The sequence below is a fragment of the Lobosporangium transversale genome (genome assembly GCF_002105155.1).
Source record: "Lobosporangium transversale strain NRRL 3116 chromosome Unknown BCR41scaffold_30, whole genome shotgun sequence".
In the NCBI taxonomy this organism is placed as follows: Eukaryota; Fungi; Mortierellomycota; class Mortierellomycetes; order Mortierellales; family Mortierellaceae; genus Lobosporangium; species Lobosporangium transversale.
This window is the reverse complement of record NW_019029008.1, coordinates 396,122-411,628: the sequence shown is the minus strand read 5'-3', so window position 1 is coordinate 411,628 and position 15,507 is coordinate 396,122. Positions and strand designations below refer to the sequence as shown.

Here is a 15,507-nt window from a genome sequence, read left to right as displayed (position 1 = left end):
AAAAAACTTACCCTCGGCGGGGCTGCGCCTGCTGCGGCACTGCTGGCGCAGAGCTAGGTCGATGAGGAGGACTGCCGGTCAATTGGCGACGGAGATAATTGTCTGGCAAACGTGAAAATGACTCTGAATCATCAGAGTCCGAGGAGGATGGTGGGCTGGATGGATCCAAGGGAGGACTCTGCTGCATAGCCTGCTCAAGATCAACTTGAGCTTCTTGGCGTCTCTGCACTCGGCGAGCCTTGGAAGGTTGTTGAGAGTGAGGCCTCTGCTTCTGGTTAGGGTGATGATTACGTTGCTGATGCTGGTGCTGATGCTGGTGCTGGTGAGTCTGAGTGCGTTTGGATGTAACCTGTTGCTGAGGATCAAGCACAGTAACGGTCTTGGCAACAGGGGCAGCCGAGGAGCGCTTGAGGATGGTCACATTAGTCATGTCAGCCTTGGTCTGTTGGCTGTTACCATTGTTACGCTGTTGAGGAGGCATAGAATGGTGACGATGATGGGTCTGCTCTGGGGTCTTTTGAGCATGACGAGAGCCATTATTGTTATGACGAGTCTGGCTCTGAGGCTGACTTTGGTGGCTCTGACCTTGGCTCTGTTTCTGGAGGGCTGCAGTAAGGCCACTTTTCCGGTTATTGGATTTCTGAGCTCGGGGAGCAGAAGGAGCAGAGGCCTGTGATGGAGCGGATATTGCTGTTGATGGATGCATATGGGTTATATGGAACTACAGGGAGGAAGGAGGGAAAAGGGAGATGGAATCTAAATATTGGATAGAATGTAAGTGAGATGAAGGTGGATGGTCAAGTATATGATAGGGAAAAGAGGGTTGTGGTAAGAGTACAGATAATGGAACACACAACCAGGAAAGACAGGTGTAGATGATGAGAGTAAGGGTGGATAGGAAGGATAAGTTGGTGGTTCGTGGTTGTGGTAAGGGATTGTTAGTAAGGAAAGAAAGAAAGAAAAAGGGAAAAAAACGGAAGAAAAGGTATTTATTCAAGAGGAAGGAGGGTCGTCGCAAGCTGAGAGAGGAAGGGCAAAAAGGTAAGAGAGCATATTGCATTTTATGTAAAAGCTCAACCAGTTTTCCAACTTAATTCTCAATGCACCAAATCTTTTCAATTAATGAGGGGTTCTGTGGACATTCAGTCATTCACATTGACAAATTGATCATTGGTCCCATTGTTTAAAAAAAAAAAAAAAAAAAAAAAAGGATGCAGTCATGTGATATGAAAGAAGACAGTAATATGGAGAAAGATCCAATGGGACAAACAATTTCAAATAACTCTATACCGTTAAAGACATGGTACACAGCCCAACACCAAAAGAAGGTATGAGTTGGAATAGGTTTCTTTTTTACCTTTAGAACAGAGGATGACGAAAGTTTTAATATATCCTCTTGGAACGGGATGTGAACAAAAAAAACCAAAAATAGAGAGAGAAATAACAAAGAATGAAAAAAAGAAAGTGTGGGAGGAAGTGGAATGGAAGCGAGTAAAGAGTGATGGGAAGAGGATTGAGGGGTAGGAAGTGAAGGGGGAAGGAAGGTAGGGGAGAGGGAGAATTGAAAGAGGGGTGCAATGAAATAGAGAGAGAGAGAGAGAGAGCGAAAGCGAAAGTGAGAGAGAGAGAGAATTGAGTGTGTGGTAAGAATTGAGAGAGCAGGCGAGAGCAAGAGAGAATGAAATTGTTCAAAATTGAAAGTTGAAAGAAGAGAAGAAGAGAGAAGAGACCAGAAAAGAGAAAAATAGAGAGTGAGGCAGGCGGAAAATGAATGGATGCAGAAGCTCCTTTTTTTTTTTTTTCCTTCCGCACTAGCCTCTCATCATTCATCATTTGGAAAAAGAGAAGAAACCAAACACAAAAACAACACAGATGCAACGATCACAACAACAATTGCCTTTCAGTGGACTGAGAGAGACAAAAGGCGTTTTTCTTCTTGTGTCTGCCATTGGTCTAGGGTGGTCTCATTACATGGCACGTATACAGTCTGCCTCTTTGTTGTTTGTTTGATGTCATGTGTGGTGTACATGTACATGTACGTGGCATCTGATTAGAAACACCCCGTGCCAATCTCTGTACTCCAAGCTAAAAAAAAAAAAAACTTATTTCCCGCTTTTTTTAAAGTCTAAAACATCATTTGATTAAAAAGTTTTAACCGGCCATTTTTCTATTTGCTGCTCTAATTGACTAATTGATTGCACTAAAATATCAGACCGACCAGACTGAGTAAACAAAACATTTCGATCTCATACTTCTTTTTCGCATTCCTGCTGTTGACGACGTCTAACCTCCGTCATCGTCAAGGATCCATCCTGTAGTCCCTGGATTAACTCTCTAACCTGGTCAAAGCTGTCAAATGGCGTAAAGGGGATCTTGTGAATCCTGCAATACTTTTCCAAGTTCCTATTCAAATGCAATTAAAAAAATTTATGTAATAGACAAAAGGATATTCTGGTGAGCATGAGCCATGTCCTTTTTTTTAAAAAGATGAAACAAATTCAAAAAATAGAGGGACATTTATAATTTTTTTTTACCTTCCTTTCCTTGCAAACAAAACATCCGCTTCGCGTGCTGCACTCAGATCCGAGATACCATCTCCACAAAACACAATGACATGTTCCTCTGCCTGTTCCTGCTTGGTCTCTTTAGCCAACTCACGTTGTTTCTGTTGCTCAACCATCTCCTTCTTGAACTGTTCTTTGGATTCCTTAATACAGACTGATTTGTCATGACTGTGAGGTGTCTCATCTCTGTAGCTGACCAACCATTTCTTATCCACGACCTTGCCATAATTCGCTAAAATCACCAGCTTCTTCGCCTCCTCCTCTCCAAGGTACCATGACATGTACTTCTCAATGATGATATCAAGACCACAGGAGACTATCGAAAACGGAATCTTGTGCGTTTGAACATGTGCATAAAACTTTAGGAATCCTGGATCGAGCTCAACCTCCCGAACTAGCTCCAGACCCTCTTCAAACGTCAAGTTCACACTTGACCACCAGATATCCATGGCATCCCTATTATATTCGATCACAAAGGGAAAAAATATTTTTATATAGATTGAATAAGGGCGAGCATGTCCAGTGATTAGCAAAGAGGTCATGTTACAGACACAGGCATTACTTCATATACTCCTTTTTTTTTATTATTAATCTAAACTTACAGAAATGTCAACTCATGGTTCAAGACTTGGACATCCATTGCCTTGCGAGTCTCTTCACCAATGCCAGAGTCAATGAGGATGCAACCAGTGTCCTCCATGCTGATGGTTCCATCAAAATCTGAAAATACTTCAATTCGTGGCATGATGGATTTGATCAAAAAAGCAAAAACACAGATGGGCAAATGAGTAACTTGAAGAAGAATGGGGACAGAAAAAGGTCGAAATTGAGAAGGGAAGGAATACTGAACTTCGCAATGATATCTGTCGTCCTGAGGAACGTTAGAAAGGACCTTCTATTTTTCCTTTCAACGTATACATTGTAGAACCTGTTCCTGGCAGTACATGTTACGCCATTTTTCTTTTTGGAAAGTATGACTAGTGCGAATCTTCTCATAATTTTACAACACCGACATTTACACTATCGAAGTGCCACGAATAAAAAAGCTACAAGAATTATTCTTTTTTAATAGTATATATATATATCTATATATCATGTTTATATGAATTATGTATTATTTCTTTTTGGCTAGAGAAAAGCTCCTTTAATCCCCCCCACCAAAGCCATCGAACCAACCTCCAAGCCAAGAGTCTCCTCCTTCTTCTCCTCCAAACCAAGAGTCCCCTGAATCCCCGGGTGAGGAATCATCTTCAGCCCAGATTTCTTCTCCCCACTCATTGGTGGCCCCGGCTGGAGGAGCAGGAGCAGATGGCATCGGCGGAGTACCAGGCATACTTCCTGTGCCAACTGCGCCGCCTGTAACATCTCCTGCTGTTGCATCGCCAAGAACATGACCTGCTCCTGCGCCTGCTCCTGCACCCACAACTGTGCCCATGGGATTGTCTCCACTGTTACTTGGCACAGGAGCATGTCCACCTCCCATCATCATTGGAATCGGCATGATACCACTTTTTTTTTTTTTTTTTTTTTTTTATGAGTAATTAAAAATACATAAATAAAGATAAACAACGTTATGGTCAGTGGAGATTCTTTTGTTAAATCTGTCCCTTTTCCTTTTCCATCATAGAGATGCTGCTGTTTTATAAAATGATAAGCTTACCCATTGCCAGAGTGCCTTGAAAAGTAATCAAAATCAATGCTGACAGCACAAGCCAACATAATGGCTCTCTGATCCAATGTCAGTCCACCTCTGCTCTCCAATTGTGCCAATGCCTTTTCATCCTTATTAGCCTGGATCTCCTTGGCATGTTGCAAATCTTGATCCGTCGTGGCTGCTGTAGTAGGTGTAGCTCCAAGACCCTGTTGCTGTTGCAAGTCTTGAATCACTGCTGCATCAAATCGAAGTGCATACTGTCCTGAATCCGTAAAGAGCTCCCTCGCAAACCCCACAAAATTTCGATTGACACTCGCAATGTTTCGTCCTTGCTCATCCTGCATTTCAAAATCCAAAGCCAGGAAACCACCATCGATATGTGCAAATTGAACTCGGTTCAATCCTCGACCCGTCAAATCTCTTTCGGTCGAGATGGCTGTCGTCGTATGATCTTCGTGCTGTGACATGGTCGTTGGGTCAGGTTGTTCGAGCGTAAACAAGTTGTATCGTCTGCGGATCAAATGCCATTCCTGTTGAACTTCACCAATCAATCGGTCATCGGGAGTTGAAATCATAATCCTTGAATTGATGAATGCAAACGGACGATGGATTTTCAATATCTCATTGCCTTCTAGATCCAACACTGATGCTTTGAAGGGTCGATGCGTCCTAAACACCTGTCGACTCATAGCTTTCATAAACGTTGTATCTTCCTCTGCAATATATCCGATCGGGTTTCCATGTGGATCCACAATAGCATATTTGTTGGCTTGCTCGAATCCCACAAGTACTAAATACCATACACAGATTAAAATAAGTGTTAATGACAATATAAAAGAAAATGAGAATTATAAATAGAGCACTTGGTTTTAAATTGTTACTATACTATACCATTCATCATCTCAATCTGACGAGTCATGATCAGTGCAGGCTGGGCAAGCAATTTATAAGCAGGATGGTGAGGCTGCAAGACACCAAAGGGGTCCTCAGGAACGACAGCTGGTGTAGATGCCACATCCAATCCTTGGATGACATTGCTTGGTGCTTGATCTTGTGACGTTGCAACGTTGTTTGCACTGTATGCTCCATGGTTGTGGTTTACAGCCGAGGCTGTTGCTGCTGCGGTGGATCTAATAACATTTGCTCGTGAGGGAGCTGTTGTTCTAGCGATGATACGTCCACCGCGTGAGCTGGGTGAGGCTTTGCTCCCCCCCCCTGCTGTTACCGCTGCTGCACGACGTCTTAGTGATGAATATTGAAAATGTTGATATGATCTAGCTACTGGAGTTCTTGTGATAGTCGTCGTATGTCCGAGTGGTGAGCGACCACTATATCGAAGAAAAGTAAAGGTCTTTGATCCAGTTATTGCGGCTCGTTGCATCCTCGTCGCCATGTATTTTTTCTTTAATATTCTTGTCTAAATGTTGTCTATAATGTAATGCTGTTTTTCATGAATGGGGAGACGAACAAAAAGAAAGAAATGGAAGTTGTCATCATTTATTCGATCGCTGTGGCTTAATTCTTAAAAAGGCTTTTTTTTGTGCACAGCGCATTTCATTTTTTCGCGCGTTTTACAAGAATCATTTCATTTCATTATTGCATGAAATGAGCAGCTCCCCGGGCGGAGAGAACAATTCATGGAGTATTTAACTCATGGCTACCAACACATGTATGTATTTTTTTGTTTTTTTTTTTTAGGATCCATACTTTACCTTCAAGTTTTATTAACTATTGTGTAAATGTTTTTTTTTTAAGAGCCATAAATTTCATCCTCCCCACAAGAGTCATCGGGGGGATGGATAACTTCTTATGAAAGATCCAGGTGTGGATCGGAAGGAGTATCCAAGTATACTTCTCAAAAGAAAAAAGTAAGAAGGAACGAAAGTTCTCCATGGTTGAAGGTTAAAGCTGGTACTGAATCTCTATCATGGGTCTGCTCCTCTACAATATTTATTGAAAAAGCTTTCTGTCATTTTTTTTTTTTTTTTTTTTTTTTTTTACAAGGCATTGACACTCATAAATATAACGCTCTAATTTCTTATAGATACAGAAATGGGGGCTTTTGAGAGGAGCTTGGAGCACAAAGCCCTCTATCCCCCCCTCCAAGTCGTTTGACAAAATCCATCCGAGGTTCTCCGAGATAAAAATCAGTAGAATACTGTGGGGGAAAAGGACTCGGATATTTATATGATTCATGTGATGAAATAAATCCTTTAAATTGTTTCATTTCCCATACTTTGTTTGCATGAATATTATAAGCAACAAAGGGAAGAGGCCATCGGGTGAGAAAGTGGATGGAAAGGAGGGCAGAGGACGAATAAAGGGTGCGGTCCTGGCTTTTAGTTGATAGTTCTACGCGTTTAGTTGGCCAAGGGATCAGGCAGTGGTTGTACATGTACGTATCCAAAGCTGTGCGGTACTAGACTGCAACGTGTAATTCACACTATTCGGCATGTGTCTTTTTTTTTAGATAAAATAATAAAAATAAAAAAAAAAAACTTGAACAACTTGTGCTTCTATCGAGAACAACCACGTTGCAAAGTTATAAGCGGATCATACGATAAGGGAGCATTGAATTTTAATTGGACAATGTGAAGAGTAGAAACGCGTAAACGAACCCGCATCTTTTCTCTATATCTCGCTCATGCAAGAGAGGGCCATCATCTGAAATCAACGTATCCCAGGCAACATTCAGAGTATCTTTGGCTATATGCTTACATTATAATTTACATTGGTTCTTAATCGCTTATTCTCAACTCAGTGCGGAAATTAAAGAGAAGACAGTAATGTAATACAATAAATTTTTTTATAATACTCTCTGATCTTCGCAATACTTTTATATTTTACTCTACACCAATTGAGGAGGATTTATAGCCACTTTCTTTGTCTTCTTCGTCTACTGCCCGACTCTCTGGCATCAAGTCTACGAACGAATAGGGTCGATCCTGGTCAAGCGCTGTAACTACTGTTCTTACTGCTACTACTGTGCTTGGTCAATGATGGGAACTTGAGTGGAGCAATCCCAACCCGTTGATTTGCTTGGTCGAATACCACGTAGTTATTTTTGATGAATAAATCCCCGATGATCATAAAGTTAGCTGCGCTTGGCTGAATCCCCGAAAAGCAAAGCCTTGGCTGTGTTGGTACTACACTGACTTTATCTTTACTGGTCTGATTTTTACCATTATTGGATTGCTCTTGGTCCCTATCCTCCTTCTTTACACGTCCATTTCCCTTATCGATACCGCTCGCCATCTGACCATCAAGCCTCACAGCCTCACGCACAAGATCACTAAACGGGATTGCAAACCTGTGGCCCTCGATTTCAAGCTCAATTCCTTGGATTTTCAGATTGCTACTATAGTTACTCTTGTTGCTCTTGATGTTTTTAGCTGATGAAGAAAAAGAACTGGTAGTGGATGTTAAATCACAAGGGATTGTCCATGATTGGCCAGAGATCTGAACAGCACCAGGGATGAGCTGATGCACGGCGAATGCGAGTCGCTCAGGAACAATCATCAGCGTAGTTCCTGTATCCATGATTCCTACGATATTTGATTGCTTCTTTGGATTATTTTTTTGAAAGCTACCACGCTTCTGACCCTTGCTTCGATTAGCTGTAGACTCTTTAGATGATGTTTTTACTGTGGCTCCTACAGCTCTCGCAGCTGATGTCACTGTTGTTGGCTCAGGATAGTAATCGACACGTTGACCGGCCACAAAGATGTTTTCGATATTGATCTGCCAATACTTTGGTTTAGTTACTGGTGTGTACACGATTTCGAACCCTTCCCTCACTCGGGATGTATCGACTCCTCCAAAGATAACCTCTCCACCCCCAGTATAATCACTTCCACTGTCGATAGGATCGCTAGTCCCATTAGGATAATTCTTTCCAAGGTAGAAACTAAAGACGCCATGTTTGACAAGTCCTTGATCCATCATATTTTCAAATAAAGTCCTTGGTTCCAAAGGTGTATCTCCTTCGGGTGGTCCTTGGGTTGAGAAGGACTGGGGATGCGAAGAAGGGGAGGACAGTGTTCCAAAAGAGAGACCCATGATACCATCAACTACATCATCAAAATTGGCGCTTTCGCTGAGAATGAGTGCGATTTGCTGATGACGGACCGTTAGGTTGGCGATGGTGACGTGGTCCCGACCGAGGATGCCTTCCGCATGAGACATGTCGCCATAGGTGATGTGCCAAGTGTTTGGATCAGATGTAAAAGTAGAGGAAGAATTTTTATTCCCGAGTTCGTTTTCATACTCGTTGTTGAGTCGAAATGTGTGCGATGCAGCTGGATCAAAACGCGTACTACCAGAACAATCCTTACAGGCTTTGGATGAGAGAATAAATTTGGACGACCCTGTATCGAAGTCAATCTGACAAAAAGAGAGAAAATCTATGTTTTAAGAAAACCTTATACTTTTTCACGCATGTGGAACGTTTATGAAAAGCCTTTTTTTTTTTTTTTTTTTTTTTTAAAACCTTGAACGTTTGAGGTGGTTCACCAACTTGCACGGCTCCGTAATACTAGTAGAAGCAGAGAATAATAAGCACTCTGATAAGATCAATATTCTAAGACAAAAAAAAAAACCCCCCCTTACTCAAAACAGCTGAACAGTTATAAATCCAATATTATAACTACCTCGCGGTCAAAATCATAATCAATTAATGGTATTTGAGCCATTAATGATGCCTCTTTTCCTGTCTCTAGTACAACACGACTTTTCCCTCTGGCGCCTTCAGATTTTTGCCCATGCGCAACACCATATTTCCTTAAAGTGTGTTCCCATCGCCCAATCGTCGAGGGTTGGCGCGCTCCACGAATAGGAACGATAGGAATCCTATATGCAGGAAATAAAATAATAATAAAAAAAAATTAAAAAAAGAGGATTGTGAACAAACAGTTGTCGTGTAAAGCTATAATGGCTCTTCATGGCTACTTGCTTACTTGAACACTTCTTCTATCTCATGCTCAGCACGATAAGCGCTGCTTGCCGCGAGAAGCACAAGAGCACTAGTAATGCACAGGGTTAGCTTCATATTTTTTTTTTTTTTTTTTTTTTGTTTGTTTATAAAAATATTAATGTTTGTTTGTCTGAAAGGAAAGGGCTAACAATACTTTAAAATTTGTTTTGTAGACTTTCAAGCAACGGTCAGGTTGTTGAAAAGCGAAATGAAAGAAGAGAAAACAGAAAGAGAAAATAGAGCGACACTGAATTGGTCATAGGAGACACAGGGGGACCCATGAGTAATTATGTAAATGAAGCATGCTGTACACTATACACCGACAGCATTTATTAAGTAACCAATGCCTTAAAGTATACTCAGGTGTTTAAAATCAAGCATTTCTCCACATATTCCACATTCCATGCTATGCGGTATCACATCCATAATCAAATTTTGATTCTTGGATAATTTTACTTTTTTTTTTTCTTTTTTCTTTACTGACAATAACCACACATTAATAGCCTAGTTCAAAATCAGCAGGAAACTTATGGGATTAAATGTAGATATCATACTTATCCGAACCATTACCTATTTTTGTTGCTTATGTTATTAAAATATCCTCTTATGAATGAGGTTCCAAAAGACCGCAAGGAACTCAAAGAATAAAAATAATAATAAAAAAGAAGGCTTGTATCATATAAGCACATACTGTCACAATCCACATTAAAGACGCTTCCTAGCACAAAGAAGGACTTCTCGTCGACATCGTATACAAGTTAGGCTTGATTCCAGATACACAAATGAAGATATTTATCATAGAGCCACCCTGATAGTCTATCAGTTTACTTCTATACGAATATGTCTCTATTCCCTCAAGGCTTGCTTTTTATTATTTTATATATTTTGAATAAATAGGGCGAGCCTGTTGCTAGAAAAAAAAAAAAAAAAAAAGAAAGCTATTGTCAACTTTTCAGCGACAGTATCTTTCACTACAAGGACATGGCATGGCATAAAAATGATTACTCCCAAGGCCATGACTACGTCTTTTGTTGCTGCTCGCGTTCCTCAGAGAGTCCTCCTCGGTCACAATAGCCTTTCAACGACAGTTTGGCAGTCCATTCGGAAGTGAACTAACTAAGAATAAGAAAGGATGGATTTGTAGTCTTCTCTCGATTTTTATTTTTAATTTTAATATCTTCTTTTTTATCTTCTCTTTTATCTTTTTTGCTTTTTTCCCTTTTTCCTTTTTTCCCTTTTTTTTTTTTTTTTTTTTTTTTTATGACAAACATATTCTTATCATCTATGACTCTTGTCTACTGAGGATAAAGAATGAGTTATTAGCTTTATTTTTTTTTTAACCGCAGATTAAAATGAGACCCCGATTCTTTTTTTTTTTTTTTTTCCTTTCCTCCATTGAATCAACCAACCAGAGTAGAGGGTTGCTCATGTACTGTAGAATGTAGAAAAATTTTAATTCGCCAAAATAAAGATCCGCGCACTGACCATAATGGCAACCCCTCCTATTTTCTTGGTGCAATGTCGAGATCTTATCCAGATAAAGCCATCTGCGTCAGAAAACACTACATTGTCGTTAACTTGTCCAGTTCCACTTGAGGGTTTCTCCAGAGTAGGATCTTTTTAAATTAGGATCCGGGAGTCAACCCCGAAATCCTGCCTAGTATGAAATAGAAGCTTTGGCAATATCTCAAATGGGACTCACAGGGATCTCTCAGTAGTTCTTGCTATCATACGGCCATGAAGTATCCCAGGTTGAAGTAAGCGAGGCTAGCCTTTGTGCGTCTATCAAGATACCTATCAGTCTGCATTTAATGCAATTTTGCTGGCATGCATAAGAAGCAAGCTTAAGCATTTAGTCCATGCCTTCACGAGAGTACTCAGGAACTGATTGGTCACTTGAGAGATTGGAGGTTTGTTCATTGCAGGTTGAAAAGCACTATCTTTTTGGTTCCACAAAGGATATTACAATGGTTCAAAGCCTACATAAATGCTCTATGCCCTGTACATAATCATAGCGCTCCAACCAACATCTTCCAAGACTGCAGCCGGAGAGTAGCATCAAACAATACTTTATTTTATTTCTATCCTCTGCGCTTCCAAGCCCATTAGTTTATATGTTCAATTTGTGTTGATACCCAAACATATTTCCTGGTGGCTCGAAAGCCATCACAAGGCTTCTCCAGTTTCTTGTAGGCTGTGTATAGTTTCTACTTGGACTAGAAAGGGCGGAGATTAATAATAATGGTGGTTGATCCCCATACTATTTTCAATTGCCTTGACGACCACAGCATCGTCTTTGTTATGTGCCGCGAAATAAAGAGTGTGCAAAAAAAAAAAAAGCAAATTTGAGATATCTAGATTGCATCCAGTAAACAGTATCAGAGCATCCATGTCATGATTCTTTTTCAGTAAAGGGCTCTTACCCCTCTCGTGCCCAGCTTTTCTTCGTTGTGTGGGGACATATTGATATTTGGTCTTATTAAACATGAGAAATCCAGGGAGCCAGATATTGAGAACGAAACGAGTCAATGCATGTCATCTATCACTCATCGCTCATTGACATTGATTAGGATGAATGCTCAAACTCAAAAAAAAAATTCCTTGAAGTTTTGTATGATAAGCCCATGGAATTACTCATCAATTTCATCGATAAGCTGCTCATGTACCACAGTGCTATGTGTACATGTGTACATGTCGTCTCAGAGAAGGAATAGAATTTTCCGGTAAGTTGTGAAGGAAGAAGGACGAGAAAGAAACAACAATCAATAGCAGCGGAGATCCCGTAATTTTACTACTCCAATAATGAATTAAGAGTCAGCGATACAAATGAGGTTTTTGTGTACAGGAGCAACGATACGAATTACTAAAAACTGTTCTTTTTGTCCAGTGGACACTCTAATTTTGTGCATGGATGCAACTGCGCTGCAGCGACCAAGTTCTATTACTTGTTTGCAGCATGTAGTCACAACTAATAATGTGTTTTTCTTTTTCTTTTACTGACCCTGAACAAAAAAAAAAAAAAAAAAAAAAAAAAAAAGCCTTGCACGTCGTACATGTATAGTGCCCCAATTCAATTCATTCTCACTACAGTCCAGAAACAGCAATGGGTTATTAATACCTTTTAGCGATTAATACCTTTAGCGATTAATATCACTGGTCTGGACCAATGCCCCAACGTCCCAACGTTCCAATGTCCTTTTCTTCATTTATAAACGATCAATCAAAAAAAAAATAAAAAAAAAATAGCTCCGTGAATTTTCTCTCTCTCTTTCACTTCTCATCCTTACCATTGTCTCTCATTTTCCTCTCTCCCCTCCACTTCCTCTTATTTGCACACAGAGTTTAGTCTAATTTTTAACATGCTCAAGTTAACAACAACGTCGATGCTTACATCGTCCACTAGAATCCTGAGACAACCCTTAGCTAGGGCAACCACCATCGCTCTCTCGCGTTACAACGCCGCTACCGCCACAAGACTCTTCTCCATTTCCTCTTCCGCAAATGTTGCTAACACCAATACTCCTACTGCGCCCCGTCATCCCAGAGTGTTAGTCACCGGTAAGTAAAATGGCCTTTTTTTTTTTAGATATATTATTAATACTAATGAAGCACCAATAAACTCTTGTGGTTCAGATGCAGAATTGCGCAGGAAGCACAAAAGAAGGCGCTCGCATAATGAGGCTTTCGCTTCTTCCATACTGACCATCATCCTATTCTTACTTTTCGTTTCCTCCTTTTTTTTTTTTTTTTTTTTTTATTCTCCTCTCATGTTTTCCATCACTTCTTCGTTTTTTATTATACAGGCTCCTTGGGCCAACTCGGTTCTGGTTTGGTCAAAGAACTTCGGTAAGAAAACTATTAAAGGCTTCGTCAGTGTTTTTTTTTTTTTCTCTGCTTTGCAACTTTTTATTGTCAGCTGTTTGGACAAACGTGGTCGTACAATGAAATATGCCTTTTGTTGTACCAGTGACATGTACCCCCAACGCTATGAAAATAAACAAACAAGTATGCAGGAAAAAAAAAAATAGCATTCAATCCCTAAAAGGCTTTCTTCCCACAGTTCAATTTTGGTGAAAAAAAAAAAAAAAAAAAAAAAAAAGATGGACAAGAAAAGAACAAAGAGATTCATTTGATCACCGACATATCATAACACGTTGATTGTCCAAGAACAGAAGAACAAAACAAAAGAAACACGGTTGGGCTTGGAGGGACATTCATAGGATTGAGGTTGGATGGCAAGCGAATAATGACAAAATATTCCTGGCACTCGCTACTCTGCCACCTCGCTAATTTCGCCCATACTCTCTTCTCATTCTTCCCACACTTTTTACCCTGCCTCTCTTATTCTTATGTACTCTTGAAAAGGACATGTTTTTCATCAATGATGGACCAAATGTCCATTCAGCCTATCATGCATTACTTCTACCTTCCCATTAACTTTTCTTTTTTTTTTTTTTTTTTTTTGACTTAATGTGGAAACATTATTAATTACTAACCACTTTGATATTATTTTGTTTACTACACTGTTCGACGCACAACTGACGTTCTTATGAGTACAGTCAAATGTATGGCAATGAAAATGTGGTTGCCTCCGATATCCGTAAGCCTTCAGATGAATTCGCAGCCAACGGCCCCTTTGTTTGCGCTGACGTTTTGAACTACTCTTTACTCGACCGTATTGTGGCCGATTGGCGCATTGGTAAGTCGACTCAAACTTTTACCCCCACGTTTTTTTTTTTTTTCTTTTTGCGGGGTGAGAAAATCAATGACCACAGAGCAATCTTTGTCTCATAATTCCTTTCAGCCCTGTCGCCCTTTTACAAATGAAAGATGAGAAAGAGGGCTCAATTTGAGAGCATGTGTAGCACAAAACAACCATTATGAATGTGCGCTGTGGAAGTAAAAAAAGGAGGACATCCTGGGAATTTTTTTGTTTTCTAAACCCTTATTTTAGTGCTCCGAACGAGCATTTGTCAAGTACAAGCGACTTTGAAATTCCCAATGCTTCCTTATGATACACAGAACCGGTTCTTGCAGAAACAACTTTCCCATGATATATACTTTGAGTTTGGGCGCTCCCCCATGTTGGAAAAAAAGACTCTTCTATATGCTCACAGCCAATCCCTGCTCTGTCCATTTCACTCATAGACTGGATCGTGCATTATTCAGCGCTCCTTTCTGCTGTTGCGGAGAAGAATCCTGCCTTGGCCCTGAGTGTCAACATGACTGGAGTACAAAATGTATTGGAGCTTGCAAAGATACATCGTCTGAGAATCTTTGTGCCCTCAACAATTGGTGCATTCGGTCCATCGACACCCAAGTACAACACTCCTGACTTGACCATTATGCGGCCCAATACCATCTATGGTATTACCAAGCTGCATACTGAGCTTCTTGGCGAGGTAAAACAAGCCAACGGTTATTTGGTTGCGCGTTTGACATATTGTTAATAGAAGAAACAGAAATGCCTAATTATCTCTATCTTTTTTTTTTTTTTTTTTTTTTTTTTTTTGTTCAATATGAATTACAGTACTACCGTGAAAAATTTGGCGTTGACTTTAGATCAGCCCGCTACCCGGGCGTTCTTAGTGCAGATGTCCCTCCTGGTGGCGGAACGACCGACTATGCCGTCGACATTTTCCATCACGCTATCCGCCACGGCCATTACACCTGCTTCTTATCCAAAGACACACGTTTACCGATGATGTACCTAGATGACTGTATCAGAGGCACAATTGATCTTCTCACGTACCCAACTATGCTACCTCAATCTGTGTATAATATTACAGCGGTCTCATTCACACCAGAAGAGCTGGCCAATGAGATCCGCAAGCACCTCCCACATTTCACGATGTCGTACTCTGATCCAGCGCGTCCAGATTTCCGTCAGGCTATTGCAGATTCATGGCCAGCCTCATTGGATGACTCGATGGCACGCAAAGACTTTGGGTGGAAGGAAGAGTATGGTCTTGAGAGAATGGTCAAGTTGATGCTCGACAAGATCCAGGCACAGGTGGATGCAGAGAAGAAGAGCGCGCCGATTGATAGTCCCTCAACAACGGCTGCCGTGGCTGCTTAGATAACTCCTTATTTTCTGTTGCATTCTCACATTCTTCTGAGTAGTCAATCTTTGATACACCTCATCCATAGATCCAGACAAGTTGAGTGTGCATCACACTCATCGCATTTGCATTTTATTCTTTTATCTACTTGTTTTAATAAATAGTTACAATAATACAAAGCCCACTCAAGCTTAATGGATGGCACGTGCAACTTTGGGTGACGATCCCTTCAAAATTCTTTCTTTCTTGCCATGC

General features: G+C 40.5%; 4 protein-coding genes across 4 annotated transcripts; 1 reads left to right on the top strand and 3 right to left on the bottom strand.

Moving 5' to 3' along the window:
• Window positions 1-2,154: 2,154 nt before the first annotated feature.
• On the bottom strand, window positions 2,155-3,471 carry BCR41DRAFT_357611 (HAD-like domain-containing protein). Its single transcript, XM_022024928.1, has 3 exons — window positions 3,167-3,471; window positions 2,535-3,020; window positions 2,155-2,403 (listed from the first exon to the last, which is right to left on the bottom strand). The coding sequence occupies exons 1-3, from the start codon at window positions 3,307-3,309 to the stop codon at window positions 2,247-2,249; spliced, it is 786 nt and encodes a 261-aa protein (XP_021879401.1). The 5' UTR covers window positions 3,310-3,471; the 3' UTR covers window positions 2,155-2,246.
• Window positions 3,472-3,616: 145 nt separating this feature from the next.
• On the bottom strand, window positions 3,617-5,692 carry BCR41DRAFT_338791 (Scramblase-domain-containing protein). The gene is made up of 3 exons (XM_022022124.1): window positions 5,110-5,692; window positions 4,225-5,008; window positions 3,617-4,072 (listed from the first exon to the last, which is right to left on the bottom strand). The coding sequence occupies exons 1-3, from the start codon at window positions 5,609-5,611 to the stop codon at window positions 3,709-3,711; spliced, it is 1,650 nt and encodes a 549-aa protein (XP_021879400.1). The 5' UTR covers window positions 5,612-5,692; the 3' UTR covers window positions 3,617-3,708.
• A 1,475-nt stretch (window positions 5,693-7,167) lies between these two features.
• BCR41DRAFT_410120 (aspartic peptidase domain-containing protein) lies at window positions 7,168-8,950 on the bottom strand (the record flags this gene model as incomplete). Its single annotated transcript, XM_022029430.1, has 7 exons — window positions 8,868-8,950; window positions 8,708-8,752; window positions 8,231-8,601; window positions 7,924-8,179; window positions 7,629-7,782; window positions 7,443-7,556; window positions 7,168-7,316 (listed from the first exon to the last, which is right to left on the bottom strand). The coding sequence occupies exons 1-7, from the start codon at window positions 8,907-8,909 to the stop codon at window positions 7,168-7,170; spliced, it is 1,131 nt and encodes a 376-aa protein (XP_021879399.1). The 5' UTR covers window positions 8,910-8,950.
• Window positions 8,951-12,245: 3,295 nt separating this feature from the next.
• BCR41DRAFT_357605 (L-threonine 3-dehydrogenase mitochondrial precursor) lies at window positions 12,246-15,433 on the top strand. Its single transcript, XM_022024927.1, has 5 exons — window positions 12,246-12,748; window positions 12,994-13,036; window positions 13,750-13,889; window positions 14,339-14,592; window positions 14,721-15,433. The coding sequence occupies exons 1-5, from the start codon at window positions 12,550-12,552 to the stop codon at window positions 15,267-15,269; spliced, it is 1,185 nt and encodes a 394-aa protein (XP_021879398.1). The 5' UTR covers window positions 12,246-12,549; the 3' UTR covers window positions 15,270-15,433.
• Window positions 15,434-15,507: the final 74 nt, after the last annotated feature.

Coding starts and splice junctions, on each gene's coding strand:
- BCR41DRAFT_357611 (XM_022024928.1), bottom strand. CDS start 3,309: ATGCCACGAATTGAAGTATTTTCAGATTTTGATGGAACCATCAGCATG. Junction 3,021..3,166: donor AACCATGAGTTGACATTTCT/GTAAGTTTAGAT, acceptor CGAATATAATAG/GGATGCCATGGATATCTGGT. Junction 2,404..2,534: donor TTGTTTGCAAGGAAAGGAAG/GTAAAAAAAAAT, acceptor GCATTTGAATAG/GAACTTGGAAAAGTATTGCA.
- BCR41DRAFT_338791 (XM_022022124.1), bottom strand. CDS start 5,611: ATGGCGACGAGGATGCAACGAGCCGCAATAACTGGATCAAAGACCTTT. Junction 5,009..5,109: donor TCAGATTGAGATGATGAATG/GTATAGTATAGT, acceptor TATGGTATTTAG/TACTTGTGGGATTCGAGCAA. Junction 4,073..4,224: donor TCAAGGCACTCTGGCAATGG/GTAAGCTTATCA, acceptor AAAAAAAAAAAG/TGGTATCATGCCGATTCCAA.
- BCR41DRAFT_357605 (XM_022024927.1), top strand. CDS start 12,550: ATGCTCAAGTTAACAACAACGTCGATGCTTACATCGTCCACTAGAATC. Junction 13,890..14,338: donor TGTGGCCGATTGGCGCATTG/GTAAGTCGACTC, acceptor TTTCACTCATAG/ACTGGATCGTGCATTATTCA. Junction 14,593..14,720: donor ATACTGAGCTTCTTGGCGAG/GTAAAACAAGCC, acceptor TATGAATTACAG/TACTACCGTGAAAAATTTGG.